We start from the raw sequence: 18,921 nt of genomic DNA, 5'->3' as shown, positions 1-18,921 counted from the left end.
ACAGCCGAACGACCTTCTGGACGTCATTCCGGATGTCCTTCTGGACAAATCTGCGGTGGCAGGGCCTGAGGCAGAGGCAGTTAGGGGCCATCAGGCAGGCAGAGGCGGTTAGGGGTGATCAGGCAGGCAGGCAAGAGGGGTTGGGGCGATTAGGCCAGGCAGGCAGGCAAGCGGTTAGGAGCCAGTGGTCCCAGATTACGAGAGGGTGCAGGCCGGGCTGAGGGACACCCCCTTCCCGTGCACGAATTTTGTGCACCGGGCCTCTAGTGTACATTTAAGTGGAGGATACTGAAATTGCAATTTTATTGTTAAAAATATTTTTAGTGAGTTCTGATAAGTAAATTATTATCCAATTTAAAGAATGCTTTTCTTTGCATGGAACAGACTGAAGAATTTCAGAGGGAAGATGGGGTGGAGGGGTGGATGGGAAGTGATTAACCAGGGAATCTAGATGCATATTATGGACACAGACAGTAGAGTGGTGAAGGCCTGGGAGGGGCGGGTGCAGGGTGGAAGGGGTTAATGGGAACAAAAAACAAATCGGACATCTGTAATACTTTAAATAATTTTTAAAAATGCTTATCTTTTTGTGAAAGTTTCTTGTTGACATACCCAGATCAGCATCCAATTAGCATATTTTCAAAAGATGTTTTATCAATAATTTCTCCTCAATTTTTTCCTAGTCTTTTACCTGGTCTCCTTGCCTTCAGTCTTTCTGTACTTTATCTTCCACATCTAGCCAGTTACCTTTTTAAACAAAGATCCTATCTAATAAAAGAGTAATATGCAAATTGACCATCACTCCAACACACAAGATGGCTGCCCCCATGTGGACACAAGATGGCCACCACAAGATGGCCAGCAGGGGAGGGCAGATGGGAGGGACCAGGCCTGCAGGGGAGGGCAGTTAGGGGTGACCAGGCCTGCAGGGGAGGGCAGTTGGGAGGGACCAGGCCTACAGGGGAGGGCAGTTAGGGGTGACCAGGCCTACAGGCGAGAGCAGTTGGGAGGGACCAGGCCTGCAGGGAAGGGCAGTTGGGAGGGACCAGGTCTGCAGGGGAGGGCATTTAGGGGCAATCAGGCTAGCAGGGGAGCAGTTGGGCATCAATCAGCTGACAGGGGAGTGGTTAGGGGGTGATCAGGCTGGCAGGCAGAAGTGGTTAGGGGCAATCAGGAAGGCAGGGAGGCGAGTGGTTGGGAGCCAGCAGTCCTGGATTGTGAGAGGGATGTCCGACTGCCCATTTAGGCCTGATAATGGTAGGATTGGGCCTAAATGGGCAGTCGGACATCCCTTGAGGGATCCCAGATTGAAGAGGGTGCAGGCTGAGCTGAGGGACACACACCCCCGTGCATGAATTTTGTGCACCGGGCCTGTAGTATTATCATATATTGCTTTGGCTTAGAAACAGTCAATGGATTTTCGATGCCTTCAGTATAAATTGCTTACCTTAGCATACAGTGTTCTTTATAACTTTATCTCAACTTATCTTTCTAACTTTATTTTCAGCTACTGCCTTATGCATTCTACAGTTCACATGCATGCTACAATTTATTTACTGTATTGAATATTTGCTTTGCATACTTTCATGCCTTTTCTTCTGCTGTGGAAGAGTGGGAAGAGAATGGACTTCAGAACTGGACAAACCTGAGCTTTGCTCTCAGTACTAATCCATTGTAGCTGTGTGATCCAGTGGGCAAATCATATATTCTCTCTGAATGTTTTTCCTAGTCTTTAAAAAAAACCAGTAATGCCGAAACTGGTTTGGCTCAGTGGATAGAGCGTCGCCCTGCGGACTCAGGGGTCCCAGGTTTGATTCCGGTCAAGGGCATGTACCTTGGTTGCAGGCATATCCCCAGTAGGGGGTGTACAGGAGGCAGCTGATCGATGTTTCTCTTTCTTTGATGTTTCTAACTCTCTATCGCTCTCCCTTCCTCTCTGTAAAAAATCAATAAAATATATTTAAAAAAAAAAAACAGTAACTACACCAACCTTAATTTAAGAGTCATGAATATTAAGTCAGATTTCATATCTGAAAGTACTTAATAAAAAAAGTGTAATTAATATTATCATTTTCTTGCCTAGAATACCCTTCTATAACCTAGACTCCTTGAAGAATTCCTCAACCTTTCAAAATCCAGATTAGGGGAAAACTCTCCTCTGAATCCTTACCTAGGTTTTCTCTGTAGTAGTGTTTTGCGTCCTTACTCTTTTAGTAGGAATTTTTGTAGACTGTTACTACATTTTTTTCTTATTGTAATGTAGATATTTTATAGGTCTGATTCTTTCACTTAGAAGATGAATTCCTTCATTCTTAATTTATGTTTATATCTTTTTATTTTAAATATATTTTTATTAATTTCAAAGAGGAAGGGAGAGGGAGAGAGAGAAACATCAGTGATGAGAGAGAATCATTGATCGGCTGCCTCCTCCACGCCCCACACGGGGACTGAGCACACAACCCAGGCATGTGCCCCGACCGGGAATTGGACCGTGACCTGGTCCATAGGTCGATGTTCAACCACTGAGCCATGCTGGCTGGGCATGTTTGTGTCTTTTGCTGCTAGCATGGTGCTGTGCCTATAGTAGTCTCTCAGCAGTGTTGGCTGAATGTATTGTACTATCAAATCCAACAGTGTTCTGATAATTCAACAGTGAACTTTCACATAAAGTTAAGCATTCTTTTGCTTTGTATAATACCTATGCTTCTTTACCAGGCAGGGACCCCTAAAAATATTCTTTTGTTAGTAAAATTACTATGTAGGTGACAAATTTTTGCTATTTTAATAAATCTTAGATTAATAAGAAATTTATTGGCCTACTCTGTTGTTAAGATGAATAAGATTGCATTTTCATTAAAAGTAATGTCCATTAACTGATTGTCAAAACCTCTTCTACTTAAAACAACTGGTTATCTCATATTTGCTTACTTAAAGCACATTACTCTCTCTCTTCACCATAGTTTTGCAATGTCATATTCCAGTGAAATAACTTCATAAATTTTTTTCTTTTTTTTAAGTCACTTAGTATTTCCCTTTCTAATAAATATTTTCATTGATAGGTAGACATTTCCCATACATCCAAAAAATAGTTTTTTGGATTCTATTAGTCATTGGGAAATGGTGTTATTTTGTTCTACCTGGCTGTCCCTTAATGATGCATTTTATAAGCAATTTTCATGTTTCCGGTTTCTTTCCACTATTTTTATATTCTACAGTGGTTATTCCCCCTCATTTTGACTTCAAACTGAGATGACTACCATCATTCAAAATGTGGTGGCTGAATATGACATAGTACTATACTTACAGGGATTATATGGGAAGGGTTCTATTCAGAGCATCGAGTATTAATTTGTTTATGTTCAGAATCTGATGTGTGATTTACTGGTGATTTTGGTGATATATGTACTGAACTCTTGACTTTTACATAGAGGAATTTTTTCATGAAATCAATCACTTAAGATACTTTTGGCTTATTTTCTAGGTGCATTTTTATTTTTTATTTTATATTTATTTATTTATTTATTTATTTATTTATTTATTTATTTATTTTTTTTTTTTTTTTCCTAGGTGCATTTTTAAAGTTTAATGTTTTAATGGTAAAAAATCTCAGACTACACTAAGGGACATTGAGTAAAAAGTAGGATTCTCTTCTATCTCAACCGCTAGGCATCCTTTCCAGAAGTAACTAGTATGTTATCACTTTCTTATATATCATGAATTCTTTAAAATGTTGCTCTTAAAACATGTAATATGCGAAATTCTTATTATGATTATTGGAGAATTTTTGTTAAATAAAAGGGTTGTTTTTAGATTTGGCACAAACCATTTTGTGGAGCAATCTCTACTAGGATAACCATGTTGTCCTCCAAATTGGCCTGGGTCACTTTTGAGAGTGAAAGAGGGCACTGTTAATGATACTGAGCTAGCAGGCACAAACCTCTATTCTCTCTAGCTATAAACCAAATGCTCTCTCTTTTCTTTGCATAATCAGTCTGTTCTTCCATCAGATTTCTTTCTGTGTTTGTCCCTTTAGCCAGTCTCTTACATTGTTTTTTTCCCTTTACAGACTATGCTGTGGAAGAGAAACCATCACAGATTTCAGTGATGCAACAGTTGGAGGATGGTGGCCCTGACCCACTTGTATTTGTTTTAAATGCGAATTTGTTGTCGATGGTTAAAATTGTAAATTGTAAGTTAGAAATTTGTTTTTCAAAATAAAAAATGATATACTTTACTGACTCATAGATAATACATAAAGCTTTCAAATTTATTACAAATATTTTTATATAGAGCCACATCTTGTTGACCACTGGGTACTGAAGAAGTTGGTTTGTATAAAATAATATATCCCAGAGGACAGTTGTGGGACTAACAGAAACTCTTGCTAAAAGTCATAGAGGTGAGATAGGTGAATTCTCTATGAAGGAAAGCCAAAGAAAACTTGAACTGATCTGAGTTAGGTTCTTCCTGAAATGAGTATGTTATGTCACAACTTACCACCAGGATAACCAGTGGTGGGTATATTATCCAGGAGGGTAAAAAAAAAAAACATGCCAGATTTAAATCTCAGAAATCTTAACAATGGTGCAAAACTTTGTTTGGGAGAAGTATTATTTAACTAACACGTAGTGAAGCTTCAGTACTTCTTATGATTCAGAAGAAACTTCTAAATTCTTGTGCCTTCTTGGGCATCAGAATGAGAGAGAAGACAGTAACTTAAAATCCTGATTCTAAGATGATATTGGAAAATAGAGAACACATTTCTTTTGGATGAATATTAATAGGCACAGTTTTGGAGAGGAAGGAAGCACTGGAGAACAGTCCTCTAGTTCCCACTGTGAGCTTGTTTTAAGTTGATCTTGGAAACCAGAAACATCTATTTCCTTAGAGGTTCTACATCGATGAAATGCAGTTTTCTAGTTTACTTGCTAGACAAACCTTTGCATGTTTGGCCAGTTATGAAATGCTTGTGATCTTTCCTTCTACGATCAATTTTAAAATAATTTGCTCATTGGGGTGGTGAACACACAATACATTGAAACCTATATAATCTTATTAACCAATTGTCACCCCAATAAATTAAATTTAAAAAATAAACAAAAAATAAAGTAACTTGGTCAAAATTTCAATTTGTCATATCTAGTTTATAAGTTACACTTAGAAAATAATTAACCTAGACTTCTTTATTTTGTTTTGTTTTGTTAATCCTCACCCAAGGATATTTTTCCATTGATTTTTAGAGACAGTGGAAGGGAGGGGAAGAGACATAGAGAAAAATAGATGTGAGAGAGACACATCAATTGGTTGCCTCCTGCACATGCACCAACCTGCTGGGGATTGAGTCTGTGCCTTGACTGGAATTGAACCTGGGGCCCTTCAGTCCTTGGGCCAACGGTCTATCCATTGAGCCAAATCAGCTAGGGCTAACCTAGAATTCCTTTTTAAAAAAATATATATTTTTTTATTGATTTCAGAGAGAAAGGGAGAGGGAGAGAGAGAGATAGAAACATCAGTGATGAGAGAGAATCATTGATTGGCTGCCTCCTGCATGCCCTCTACTGAGGATCGAGCCTGCAACCTGGGCATGTGCCCTTGACCGGAATTAAACCCGGGACCCTTCAGTCCCAGGCCCATGCTCTATCTTCTGCACCAAATCAGCTCACCATCTGTTTAGGTATATAAAGGAACAATTGCCAAAGTGAAAGAAGGGATCTTTTGTTAGTTTGATTTACATTGTGGTATTTATAATGTTATTAGAATCCTTTTTCAATTCCTTTGGGGATCCCACTATGTTGGAATACAAATGATAAAAGTGCCAAGGACTGAACATTTTTAACTACATTTTTAAGTATATATGGCTTATGCTATTAAGACTCTACAGAGCCCTATAGTGAACAAGTGGAAGTAGTCCAGAAAAGCCATCTTTTTCATCACTTTTTACATCATGAAGACAAGTAAAGTCATGTTGAGGATCTAGAATTTTCTTGCAGAAAGGACTATAATTAGAATATCTAGAATCTTTTAGTCATAGATTAATGTACACATAAAAGACATATTTTTTAGGCCACAACGAATTCAAAGCTGTAAGATGGGCTTTTACTGTTGTTGTTTTAGGCCTTACATAAGTAATTCCTATGTTGAAGTGTGTGGTGGTGTTTTTTTAAATAAAGATGGGGAAATAGATTTTTAAAATCATTATAGCTAAGGATGTGTAGATTGATTGTATTTTATTTATAAAGGAATATTGTTTCTTTTGATAATTACACTATTTTAATAATAGCAGTTAAAAGTTTTCAGTGTTGTATTTTCACTATTCTTTTACTCCCCTTCCAATTGTTTTTCTAAGGGTTTGCCTAGAGCCAGAGGCATTGATATATTTTATTTCCTACAGTAGTTCTTTGACTCAATGCAGTACAAATCACAGGTTGAATTATACAGACAGTATGATCCATTTTATTCTTTACTGTATTATAACAGATTTTTGTGCATTTTTCAAAGGTTAAGAGTTGAGAGGAATGTCTTTGTTATATTTTTATTCCATCTGTAGATGTGAACAGGAAGTGCTGGTGTTTCACAACCAAGGGAATGCATGCAGTGGGTCAGTCTGAGATCGTCATTCTTCTACAATGTCTGCCTGATGAAAAGTGTCTGCCGAAGGACATCTTTAATCATTTTGTACAGCTTTATCGCGATGCTCTGGCAGGTGGGAATCCTTATGATTTAATCTGCACCCTTTATAGGTGATAAAACTTTTAGACACAGATGCAAAATAATTGTGTTAAATTTGGAAGCCTGGCGTTGGATGTTGATATTAGTGGCAAGTTAGACCATGCATTGGTCTGAGGAAATTATAAATTTTAGTACTTTACCTGGTGTGTTTGTTATTTTACAAAGGCTAGAATCAAAAGTTGTAAGAGAATTCATTGAGCTTGATGTAAGAATATTTTCCTTCGAGTAGCTTAGGGATCATGATATTGTTACCCAATAGAAGAAAGCATAATCATAACTTACTACTTGTTTCTTTAGTTAACAATATTTAGATAATCATAATGTAAAAGTACTCTCCATTTAATTTTCAAGTTTCAAGAACCAAGCATGGATATCTTTATTATGGTTTCAAAATTCTATATAATAAAGAGGTAATATGCAAATTGACCATCACACCCTCACAAAGATGGCTGCCTACCACCAGGCTGGCAGGGGGGTTAATGAGGGACGACCAAATGACTGACCAGCAAGCTGCGTGGGGCAACCAGGCCAGCAGGGGGGGCAGTTAGGGGTGACCAAGCAGGCAGGCAGGTGAGTGATTAGGAGCCAGTGGTCCAGGATTGTGAGAGGGATGTCGAACTGCCAGTTTAGGGGTCGGGCCTAAACTGGCATTCGGACATTCCCCGAGGGGTCCCAGATTGGAGAGGGTGCAGGCTGGGCAAAGGGGACCCCCCACTCCACCTCCCACCCACCATGCATGAATTTCATGCACCGAGCCTCTAGTAAATTATAAAAATTATTTACTGTAACAATCAAAAAGTAAATGCATAGCTAGTATAAACTGGAGAACTAATCATATAGTAGCCATATTTTTAAGTTTTGAGAAAACTCCATACTGTTTTTCAATAGTGACTGCACCATTTTACATTTCCACCTGCACAAGGGTTCCCTTTTCTCCACATTTTCACCAATATTTGTTATTTTAAAATAGATTTTTTTAAAAAAGCTGTTGTAGGAATTCAGCAAGAAATTATCAGGGTTTAAGTTTAGTAATGGCAATGGGAATAAAGACTGTTGAAGAGAGATAAACGACAGCGATGCTTTAGTTGAATAGAATTAGTTAACTAATTGGATGTGAGGGGTGAGAGGGAACAAGTGGAAAGTTGACTTCAGATTCATTAAGGTAGTAAATAGAAGAAGAACAAATATGGCAGCTGAAGTCTTTGTTCATTGCGTTGAATTTGAAATGATGACAGCAGATGATGATATATAAATTGAAATGACCCCAGGAGGTGGATCTGGGAGACCCAGTGTTTATGTGAAAGTTTAAACTACAGTTCTGAATCAGATAGGCAAGTGTGAAGAGACTAGAGCTGTGAATGGAACTCTGAGAAATACCTACAAGGAAAGGCATGAATCATTATATGAGTCATTAAAATATATGTTTAGAATGTATAGTTACTTATTTTTAAAAAGTATCCGTATATATCAGTAGAGTCCATTATTATATTGAAATGCAAAAGGTCTGCAACAAAAAATTACTTGGAACTGATAGTAAGATAATGGTGATAGCCTAAGGTCTGCCTATAATACATTTAAGCCATCTTAAATATATGTACATGCCCTCACCCAATATACATGTATATTTATATTGTAATATATGTACATGCCCTCACCCAGTATACATGTATAATACATTTAAGCCATCTTAAATATATGTACATGCCCTCACCCAATATACATGTATACTTAGGTAAATAACATTTCAGCAGCATAAACAAATGAGCTATGAGAGTCTCTTCTTGAATAGTAGTCATTTCACAGCTCAGAAATAAGGGCCTAGAAAAGTATCTTAGATTATCTAGTACAACTCTAATGAAACCTGGAGATGTTGATAGCTTGTCTAAATCACAGGCCTAGTTGGTGGCAGAATTAGGCCTAAAGCTCCCCAACCACTGTTCTTTAGTTTATGTCAGTATAGCATAAAACTGTACTATTAGTAGTATAGCAGTTTTTAAAAACAGATATGCAAAATATCTATGTGATATGCATGTTTTACTATGAATCCTGTTTTTAGATAAAGTAGCAACTTGCTATATTATTTCACTATGATTTTTTTAATAGGTGGAAACATATTTTAAGTGTTCTAAAATGACCTCAATTCATTATTTTTCTCCTTTGTATAGTACAGTGAGAGGAATTGGCAAATTGTATCTTAAATTTCCCTTGAGTATGAAAGCTTTGAATACTCTATTACTTGCTTAGTGGTTTCTCTACCACAAATCACTAAAAAAAAAACCTTAAAAACCCTTGAATGAACTTTATAATTTAATCTGAAATTTTCATCTAAACTACATGTATTTAATAATACATGTATGTATATATGTTTCTTATTTAGTAATATATATTTGTCATAGTTGCTTATGCTTTCCACAGTGAGGGGGAAAATTATATTTTGTGAGAAACGACATTTGAGAGTTTCAGGATGCCTTCTAATTATCATAATGCCATGGAAGATTTTAAATTGTATATAATAATTTTGAAGCAAGTCACTTTTTTACCTGTAAAACAAAAAGTTTCCTGACTAATGCATTTCCAGGGAAAGAGGAACCTCACTGGTGTTTTCACCATCATCAATGATTTTCTTGTATTGTTTTACTAGTTAAAGAATATTATCTTACTAGAGGCCTGATGCACGAAATTCGTGCAAGAGTAGGGCTTCCTTCCCCTGGCTGCTGGCACCAGCTTCCATCTGGCACCCAGGACCCGGGCTTCCCTCTGGCCCCGGCTTCATCCGGAATGACGTCTGGAAGGAAGTCTCGTCTAATTAGCATATTACCCTTTTATTATTATAGATGGAACAGGTTTTTATTTTTCCAGCTAATTTTGAACCTTTTTGATAAGTTACATTTATTTTATCTTTCTGTGAACAGAGGAGCCAAGGTATTGATGCTTTGTAGAGTAATTTTTCAACTGATGAGAAAGTAATATGGAATTATTTATGAAGACATGACTTAAGACTAATCATTAATATTTATTGAGCACTTGCTACATGATAGGCAATGTATTCATTGCTTTATGTGCACTATTCCACTTCTTCTTAACTATGAAGTTTATACTGTTCTTTTTCCCATTTTACATATGAGGAAACTGAAAGGCACTGAGGGCACAATAACTTGCCCACAATCACACACATAGCTGGTAAGTGGTTGGACCCAGGTTTGAATTCAGCTGTGTCTTCTCTAAATCTCATTTTTTGAACCATAAAAAGCAATAAACTGCCTCTTGAGCTTTTTGAAGTTACATGGTAAATCTCACAGATGTTCTAAACTGAGGAAATAATCTTTTATGAAGTACTCATGCTTAACTGTAGTGAATTGTATTACAGAGAACTCCAAGGAACTGAATAAATTGATGACTTGAGCTTTTTTAAGTTATATTAATGCCTAAAATATTAGTATTTCTTGAAGTAAGTGAACTGTTTGGAAATTGTTCCATTTGAGTTGATGTAAAGATTGATAAATATGCTTTGAAACAAAGGAAGCTGTTGTCATAGATATTTAAGTTGTATTTAAATTGAATTTAAAGATGGTTATTTGTGAGCACTTTGAAAAACAAAGTTTTAATTCCAAATTTAAGATAGAAAATTGCAAATTATATATATTTTAAAGAAATTGTGGTATGTCAAAAGATCAAGAGATTGAAAGATCTGCTTTTTAGATCTTATTTTGCCACTTATTTACCCAGTGTCTTTGAGAGTCACTTCACCTCTACCCCTAAGCTTCAATTTGTTCATCTGTAAAATAAAACCTCCAAATTCAGAAATGGTACTAGCTCTGTTAAGCTAGTGGCACTGGTTTGATAATTACCTGAATTGCTTTGCAAGCTACTGATTTAAAGCATTTGACATTATTGTCAGATCATTTATGCTCAGAAGCAAGAGCTGTCTGTTTTAATTACTATATAGATTCTTCAGTGATCTTGGGGTATGTAGAATTAGTTCAGTGGATACATTGTATTGAATGTTTCCATTGAGAAATATTCTGTATAAATTAGTATATAATAGATTTTATGAATTCAAGAGCCCCAGATTAAGTCTTCAAATGAAAGCTTTTCTTTATCAAATTCTTATGTCCAGTGTGTTATTTTTGCCAGTATCTGTGGACTGTTACCCTTTTTTTGATGAGGTAGTAATGACAGTGTAAACTAAATCACTCTTTGGATTGATAAAAGTCTACTTAAATTTTTTTTTAAAGAAAGTAAATGTTTAAAGCATAAAAGATATTTTTTATAATGGAAGGGGACATACTAAAAATTTTCAGTGTGATAGGGGCAGAAAGGTAATCAATATCTGTGGGAAAATACCAATAATAGATTTCAAAGGAATAATTAACAAATGCCTTGAGTTCCAAGCCAGCATTTTTCACCTCTGAGCTGTATTCACTAGGACATTCTTATGAAACATAAAAATGCTGTCATTAGAGCTTTAGAGGAATGCTATTGTGTACTCTCCATTGTGGAGGGAGGGAGAAATCTTCCATCTCTTCTCCTATCCCTCCTTCTCCCCACCCTTCCAGATAAAAAGATGAAAATTTATATAAACCTTACTTTAAAACCTTTGATAAAGCAAAGAAAATCCTGTAATGTTTGGCTGATTATTATATGTATATTTGCATTATAACTAATAGTTATGTTTTGAGAACACACTGTGTGCCAGGTACTGATAGCCATTCTACATATATTCTACCATTTATTCTTCCCAGCAGGTCAGAAGTTTAGTATAATTTCTCCCATTTTAGCTTCTGTTGAGGCTCACAGAAGTTAAGTAACTTGCCCCCAAATCACACAATAATGAGTGATCAAACTAGTATTCAAACTCATATCTCTGAAACTCCCAAATCTGTGACCTTTTTTTCAAAATACCATACTACTTTCTTGATATGGGGATTTAAATATATATATATATATATATATATATATATATATATATATATATATATATATATATATATATATATATATTTCTGAGAGAAAGGGAGAGGGAAAGAGAGAAACATCGATGAGAGAGAATCATTGATCGGCTGCCTCCTGCATGCCCCCCACTGGGAATTGAGCCTGCAGCCCAGGCATGTGCCCTTGACCGGAATTGAACCTGGGACCCTTCAGTCTATAGACCAATGCTCTGCCTACTGAGCCAAATCAGCTAGGGCTGTATGGGGATATTTTTTTAATATAGATCTGGTCCAACAGTTTAAATGGGCAGCCAGTTTCAGTTAATCCTGCGGCAAGAGTACTTAGTACCCCTAATGATGATGATGTCCAGGTGAACATGGCTCTCATCCACAGAGTTTTTCTGAGTTTTGTGTGGGAGGTGTTACCTTTATTTGTAGACCCTACTATCAATATAGCTTCCCACCTTCACTCAAGGATTCTATGACCCATCACTGAACTGTTCTGTGAACAAACAGACTCCAGTTTTCAAAAAAGTAAGCACTAACATTTGTGATGGGGATTTTTGTATTTGGTGGTCTTTCAGAGACATCAAAGGAAGCTTGCACATTCTAGTGAACATATCTGCTCTTACGTTATTGAACAGCTCTTATCAGAAATTTTGTAATTCTGAACTAAGGAAAATATCTCATTAATGAAGGGCTGATTTGGTACTGTTTCATTTTAAAAAATACTTAAATTAGAAAGTGCTTAATAAAGAGCATTTGCAGGTAAAAAAAAGAATCCCCACCTAATATGAATTTAAGTAAGCCCTACGTTATTTACATTTCATATTTGTCTCCAAAATTACAAAGGCACAACCTTCTCTATAAATTTTCTTTTCCCCTCAATGTCTCATACATAACTTTATTGTCTTAATTCATTATGTTCATGAATTAACTTTTTCACCCAGTGAGATTATAAGCTCTGTGAGAGCAGGTACCTAATCTTAACATATTTTCACGACCTTTGAATCAATAATTGTTATCCTGATTCATATAGTAAAGTTGCACCATCTAACAAGGGAAGCCATCAATATTTTTGGCTTTACTCTATACCAAGGGTGGGGAATGTCCGGCCCTCAGGCTGCATAAGGCGTGCAGAATCATTGGGTCTGGCCCTGCCAAGGCAACCACAGGCAGGACTTGAAATTCAATAAATCTAGGCGCTTTTTTCATGGCAACAAACATTTATATTAAGTGAATTATATTAAGCAAATAATGTTATAAATATCTACATGCCTCTTGGCAGAAAAAAGGTTCCCCACTCCTGATCTAGACAAACTTCTACAGTGATAATACAAGATATATATACCATGCTCACAGAAGCCCTGATAACATTGGGGAAAATTTTTTCATTTAATAAATGCCATTTGTTTATTTAAAAACTTTCTAAACATGGCTGTTTCATGGTGAAAAGTTAGGAATTAGTGTTCAGTAATGTCTGGCCTAGTATTGAGTAATAATGATTACTAAATATATTATTGATTTATTAATAGAAAGTAATCTGAACTTTTTTGTTTTAGGGAATGTTGTGGGCAACTTAGGACATTCCTTCTTCAGTCAAAGTTTCCTTGGCAGTAAAGAACATGGAGGATTCTTATATGTGACATCTACTTACCAGTCACTGCAAGACCTTGTACTCCCAGCCCCACCTTACTTATTTGGGATTCTCATCCAGAAATGGGAAACTCCTTGGGCTAAAGTGTTTCCTATTCGACTGATGTTGAGACTTGGAGCTGAATATCGACGTAAGTAATAACATACTTTCTTCTAAAATACATGAGCAAGTCATGATGACTAAATAAAGTTCTGAAATATTCAGAGTCCCCTAGCCCCTTGTGATACTGATACAATTCAGCAGAAGTAGTATTTTCAAATAGCTAAGCTAAACTTAGCCATTATCTCTACTCATTTTGCCTAGAATGGGACGGACTTAAAAATATCAAATGAGAAAATTGGTGATTATTTATTACCCTCTAAACTTATTGGTTTTATAATTCATTGATAAATACATAACCATCTTCAGAAAAAAATGAATTTGAACTTAAGAAGTAACTTTATTATTATTTTTTTAAACCTGAGGATATGTTTTTTATTTTATTGATTTTTTTTAGAGAGAGAGAAAAAAAGAGAGAGGGAGAGAGAAACATCAATCTTTTGCCTCCCTTATGTGTCTTGACCAGGCATCGAATCCAAAACCTGGATATGTGCCCTGACGAGGAATCAAACCTGCAATCTTTTGGTGCATGGGACAGCACTACAACCAGCTGAGCCACCCTGCCAGGGCTAACTTTACTTTTTATAGTGTCTATATTTGGTGGGTGTATTTTTTGTCACTTGGTTGGAAAATAGTTATGGCAAATTATATTTTATGTAACCTAACAGATACTGGAAACTAATGGTATAGAGATCACTCTCAGTTGATAAGGTAAGCAACAGAGACCTTCCTTCCCATGGTTGTAGCAGTGCAACTAAGTTGTGATTTTTTTTTTTTAAAGACAACAAGGACTAAATGCAAGCTTTATTTTAAACTTTATAACTTCACCTAATTGAAAGCACCCTGGTTTAGACCACTTGAATAGGTTCTTAACGCTACCACTTACTAGCTCTGTAACTTTGGTCAAATCACTCAAGTTGTCTGATTGTCAGTTTCTTTTGCAACTGGTGATAAAAGCCTGCCTTTTATATTATATTAGAGGCCTGGTGCTTGAAATTTGTGCATGGGGGGGGTCCCCCCCCCCCCCCCCCGCTAGCTCGACCTGAACCCTCTCACAATCCAGGCGCCCTTGGGGGATGTCCGACTGCTGGTTTAGGCCCAATCCCACAGGGATCCTGCAGCGGGATTGGGTCTAAACCAGCAGTTGGACATCCCTCTCGCAATCTGGGACTGCTGGCTCCTAACCGCTCACCTGCCTGCCTGCCTGCCTGATTGCCCCTAACCACCTCTGCCTGCCTGCCTGATTGCCCCTAACTGCCTCTGCCCTGGCCACTTGCCCCTAATCACTCATCTGCCTGCCTGATCGCCCCTAACCGCTCACCTGCCTGCCTGATCACCTCTAACTGCCTCTGCCTGCCTGCCTGATCGCCACTAACCCCTCTGTCTGCCTGCCTGATCGCCCCTAACTGCTTGCCTGCCTGCCTGATGGCCCCTAACCACTTGCCTGCCTGCTTGATCGCTCCTGACTGCCTCTGCCTGCCTGCCTGATCACCCCAAACCACTGGCCTGCCTGCCTGATTGCCCCTAACTGCTCACCTGCCTGTCTGATCGTCCCTAACCGCCTCTGCCCTGGCCGCAGCACCCGGGACCCAGGCCTGCTTCGCCTGGGCTGGCCGCAGGCACCTGGGACCCCGGGCAGCTTCTCCCGGGCCCCGGCTTTGTCAGGAAGGATGTCCGGTCTATCCAGTCTAATTAGCATATTACCCTTTTATTAGTATAGATAGGATTTTTAAGAGGATCAAATGAGATGAAAAAATTATTTTATAAACCATAAAATATATATGTCCTCAGCAGGTGAACTTCATTGCTTCACTTATTTATTCATTAATTCAACAAGAAATTAATAAAGGCCTACCATGTGTCATGAATTCTGGGAATTCAGAAATGGCCAAGACCTGTTATAGGCCCTTGGAAACCTTTGTAAGGAAGACATACAGAAATCATGAAGTAGTGTATTGTATTAATACACATATTCAGAGTTAACAGAGTTCTATGGGCGCTCCAAGATGGGCCCTAAGTTCACCAATAATGAAGGAATTAGATAAGAAATATGTCTTGGACCAAAGGCTTCTGGATTGAACTGTGAAGGAAGCATATCATCAGCCTAGTGAAGTAGGAAAAGGAAAGGGATTGTTTGCAGATGAACCAGCATGTATAATTTCTTGAACAGAGAATTCAGACCATAAAGTTCAAGGAGTGAGCCAGCTAATAGGATCACGTGGTATTTGGTTCCCCTAAGGAGGGTCCTGGTTGGAAGATGTCTAAAAGTGAATTCTTTTAGATGCTTGAGCACAGAGGAATCAGAAGATATATATTTCCTGGATCATATTAATCCACTTTGAAGAACAGTGCTTCCTAAGACCTTGTGGTCATTTTTGAAACCACTGCATCAAAAGGCTTATTCTGGTCATCAAAACAGATTGGTGTAGTTTATAGAAGTCTCAGGATTTGCCTTTGATGCTACCTGCTAAATACTTTTTTTTTTAAAAATCCTCACTGAGGATATTTTTTCCATTGACTTTTTTTTCTCCTTTTTAGAGGAAGTGGAGGGGGGGAATGGGGGAGAGAGAGAAACATCAATGTGAGAGAGACACATAGATTGGTTGCCTCCTGCACATGCGCAACAGGGGCTGGGATTGAGCCTGAAACCGAGGTATATGCCTTTGACTGGGAATCAAACCCGAGACCCTTCGCTCCACAAGCCGATGCTCCGACCACTGAGCCAAACCAGACAGGGCGCTAAATACTTTTGAGCTCTAAATTTCATATGCTCTAATGAAAACTATCAACCATGATATCTCTTTTATTCAAATTTTAAGCTGCCAGACTTAGTCTGATCATTTCTCATTTCCATAGTTTATCCATGCCCACTGTTCAGCGTCAGATTTCGGAAGCCATTGTTTGGAGAGACAGGACATACCATTATGAATCTTCTTTCAGTAAGTTGGTAATTTTTGCTTTCTTTTTCTTTACTGGGATTTATATGGGTGAAGGAAGAGAAGGATTTTATTATTTTGTTGATAGCAATGCCTCTGCTGCTTCAGGCAGGTGAAGATTTATATATATATACTAGAGGCCCGGTGCACGAAATTCGTGCATAGGGGGGGTGTCCCTCAGCCCAGCCTGCACCCTCTCCAATCTGGGACCCCTTGGGGGATGTCCGACTGCCTCGGACACCCCTCTCACAATCCAGGACTGCTGGCTCCCAACTGCTCGTCTGCCTGCCTTCCTGATTGCCCCTAACCGCTTCTGCCTGCCAGCCTGATCACCCCCTAACCACTCCCCTGCCAGCCTGATTTATGCCTAACTGCTCCCCTGCCAGTCTGATTGCCCCTAACTGCCCTCCCCTGCAGGCCTCGTCATCCCTAACTGCTCTCCCCTGCAGGCCTGGTCACCCCTAACTGCCCTCCCCTGCAGGCCTGGTCACCCCTAACTGCCCTCCCCTGCAGGCCTGGTAACCCCCAACTGCTCTCCCCTGCAGGCCTGGGTCCCCACCAACTGCCATTCTCTGCAGGCCTGGTCACCCGCAACTTCCCTCATCTACCACCCTGGTCACCCCTAACTGCCCTCCCCTGCAGGCTTGATCGCCCCCAACTGCCCTTGCTTGCAGGCCTGGTCCCTCCCAACTGCCCTCCCCTGCTGGCCTGACCACCCACAACTGCCCTCCCCTGCAGATCTGGTCCCTCCCAACTACCCTCCCCTGCTGGCCATCTTGTGGCGGCCATCTTGTGTCCACATGGGGGCAGTCATCTTGTGTGTTGGAGTGATGGTCAATTTGCATATTATTCTTTTATTAGATAGGATTAGATAGGCTAGAGGCCTGGTGCTCTGGTGGGGGCCGGCTGGTTTGTCCTGAAGGGTGTCCCGGATCAGGGTGAAGGTTCCCTTAGGGCATGGGGCGGCCTGGGCGAGGGGCCTGTGGTGGTTTGCGGGCCTGTGGTGGTTTGCGGGCCTGTGGTGGTTTGCAGGCCTGCCATGCCCCCCGGCGACCCAAGAAGAGGCCCTGGTATCTGGGATTTATTTACCTTCTATAATTGAAATTTTGTAGCCTTGAGCGGAGCCAAGCCTCCTGCTTGCTCCGTGGCCACAGCCATTTTTGTTGGGATTTATTTATCTTCTATAATTGAAACTTTGTAGCCTTAAGCGGAGGCCAAGGCAGGCCAGGGCTGCCGAAACTTGGCTTCCTCCATCGCTGGTGGCAACTCAAGCCTCCTGCTCTCTCCAGCTCCGTGGCTGCTGCCATTTTTGTTGGGATTTATTTATCTTCTATAAATGAAACTTTGTATCCTTGAGTGGAGGCCTGGCCTGCCAGGGTGTGTGGAAAGCTTGGCTTCCTCCATTGCTGGGGAAACCCAAGCCTCCTGCTCTCTCCGTGGCTGCAGCCATCTTGATTGGGTTAATTTGCATACTTGCTCCTGATTGGCTGGTGGACGTGGCTTGTGGGTGTAACAGAGGTATGGTCAATTTGCATATTACTCTTTTATTAGATGGGATATTCTTTTCTAAGTATAAGGAGCCTTGGAGTGAAATAGTACAGGATTCTAGCCCCTGATTTTACACTTATTATGTAAGTGACCTTGCAGGATTATTATTAGGATTAGAGGTAATGAACAATTAAAGCATAGAGCCGTGGTCGGCAAACTGCAGCTCACAAGCCACATGCGGCTCTTTGGCCCCTTGAGTGTGGCTCTTCCACAAAATACCACGGCCTGGGTGAGTCTATTTTGAAGAAGTGGCATTAGAAGAAGTTTAAGTTTAAAAAATTTGGCTCTCAAAAGAAATTTCAATCGTCGTACTGTTGATATTTGGCTCTGTTGACTAATGAGTTTGACCACTGGCATAGAGCATTCTGTCTTGTTTTTATTTTAAGCCAAGCATTCTGCAGTGTATCTAGAATATATCTAGAATCTGAAAACTTCTCAAAACCTTTTGAACTATTAACATCTGGGTTGAAATGATCACTGTCTCTTGTCTTGATTATTTTTATTGTGTATCTGATCTCCTTCCCCCCATCCCTGGCTAACCCTCAAACATTCCAGAATCTCCTATAACAACAGACACATGTGCTCAGCATTAATCTGCACCCCCCTCCGCCCCCCCCCTCCCGCCCCCCCAGACAGTGATGGTAATCCTGGCCTTAGTGTTACGGTAGCATGGGATTACTGATCTTGGTTTTTTCATATTTAAAACCAATTTTTTATTACTCATTTTGTTAAATGTAAGATGACACACATCTTTGTGTGAATACTGTTCAAGCACAAACCTGGCCAAAAAAAAAAAATGTAGAGGTCCTTATGGTGGCCTGTAAGACCCTGTGAAATCTAGCTGTTTGCTATCACTTTGACCTCGACTCCTACCCCTCTTGCTCATTTTGCTTCAGCCAGACTAGATATCGTGTGTGTGTACCCTGCAAATATTCATTCAGGGCCTAGGTTGTTTCAGGTATTTGGAATATAATTAGAACAAAACAAGAGAGAGTTCTTACCCTCTTGGAGCTTTCCTTAG

The 18,921-nt window shown here is 39.3% G+C and overlaps 1 protein-coding gene across 1 annotated transcript in view; it reads left to right on the top strand.

Annotated features, from left to right (window-relative positions):
• Window positions 1-18,921, top strand: part of ZFYVE9 (zinc finger FYVE-type containing 9) — a 133,990-nt gene that overhangs the window by 87,576 nt on the left and 27,493 nt on the right. Inside the window, exons 9-12 of the mRNA XM_054720563.1 lie at window positions 4,067-4,189; window positions 6,548-6,703; window positions 13,223-13,447; window positions 16,273-16,355. Of these exons, the coding sequence (XP_054576538.1) occupies window positions 4,067-4,189; window positions 6,548-6,703; window positions 13,223-13,447; window positions 16,273-16,355 (587 nt within the window). The remainder of the gene's footprint in view (window positions 1-4,066; window positions 4,190-6,547; window positions 6,704-13,222; window positions 13,448-16,272; window positions 16,356-18,921) is intronic.

This window comes from Eptesicus fuscus, chromosome 9 (assembly GCF_027574615.1).
Source record: "Eptesicus fuscus isolate TK198812 chromosome 9, DD_ASM_mEF_20220401, whole genome shotgun sequence".
NCBI classification, from domain to species: domain Eukaryota; kingdom Metazoa; phylum Chordata; class Mammalia; order Chiroptera; family Vespertilionidae; genus Eptesicus; species Eptesicus fuscus.
This window is presented reverse-complemented; position numbering and strand designations above follow the sequence as displayed.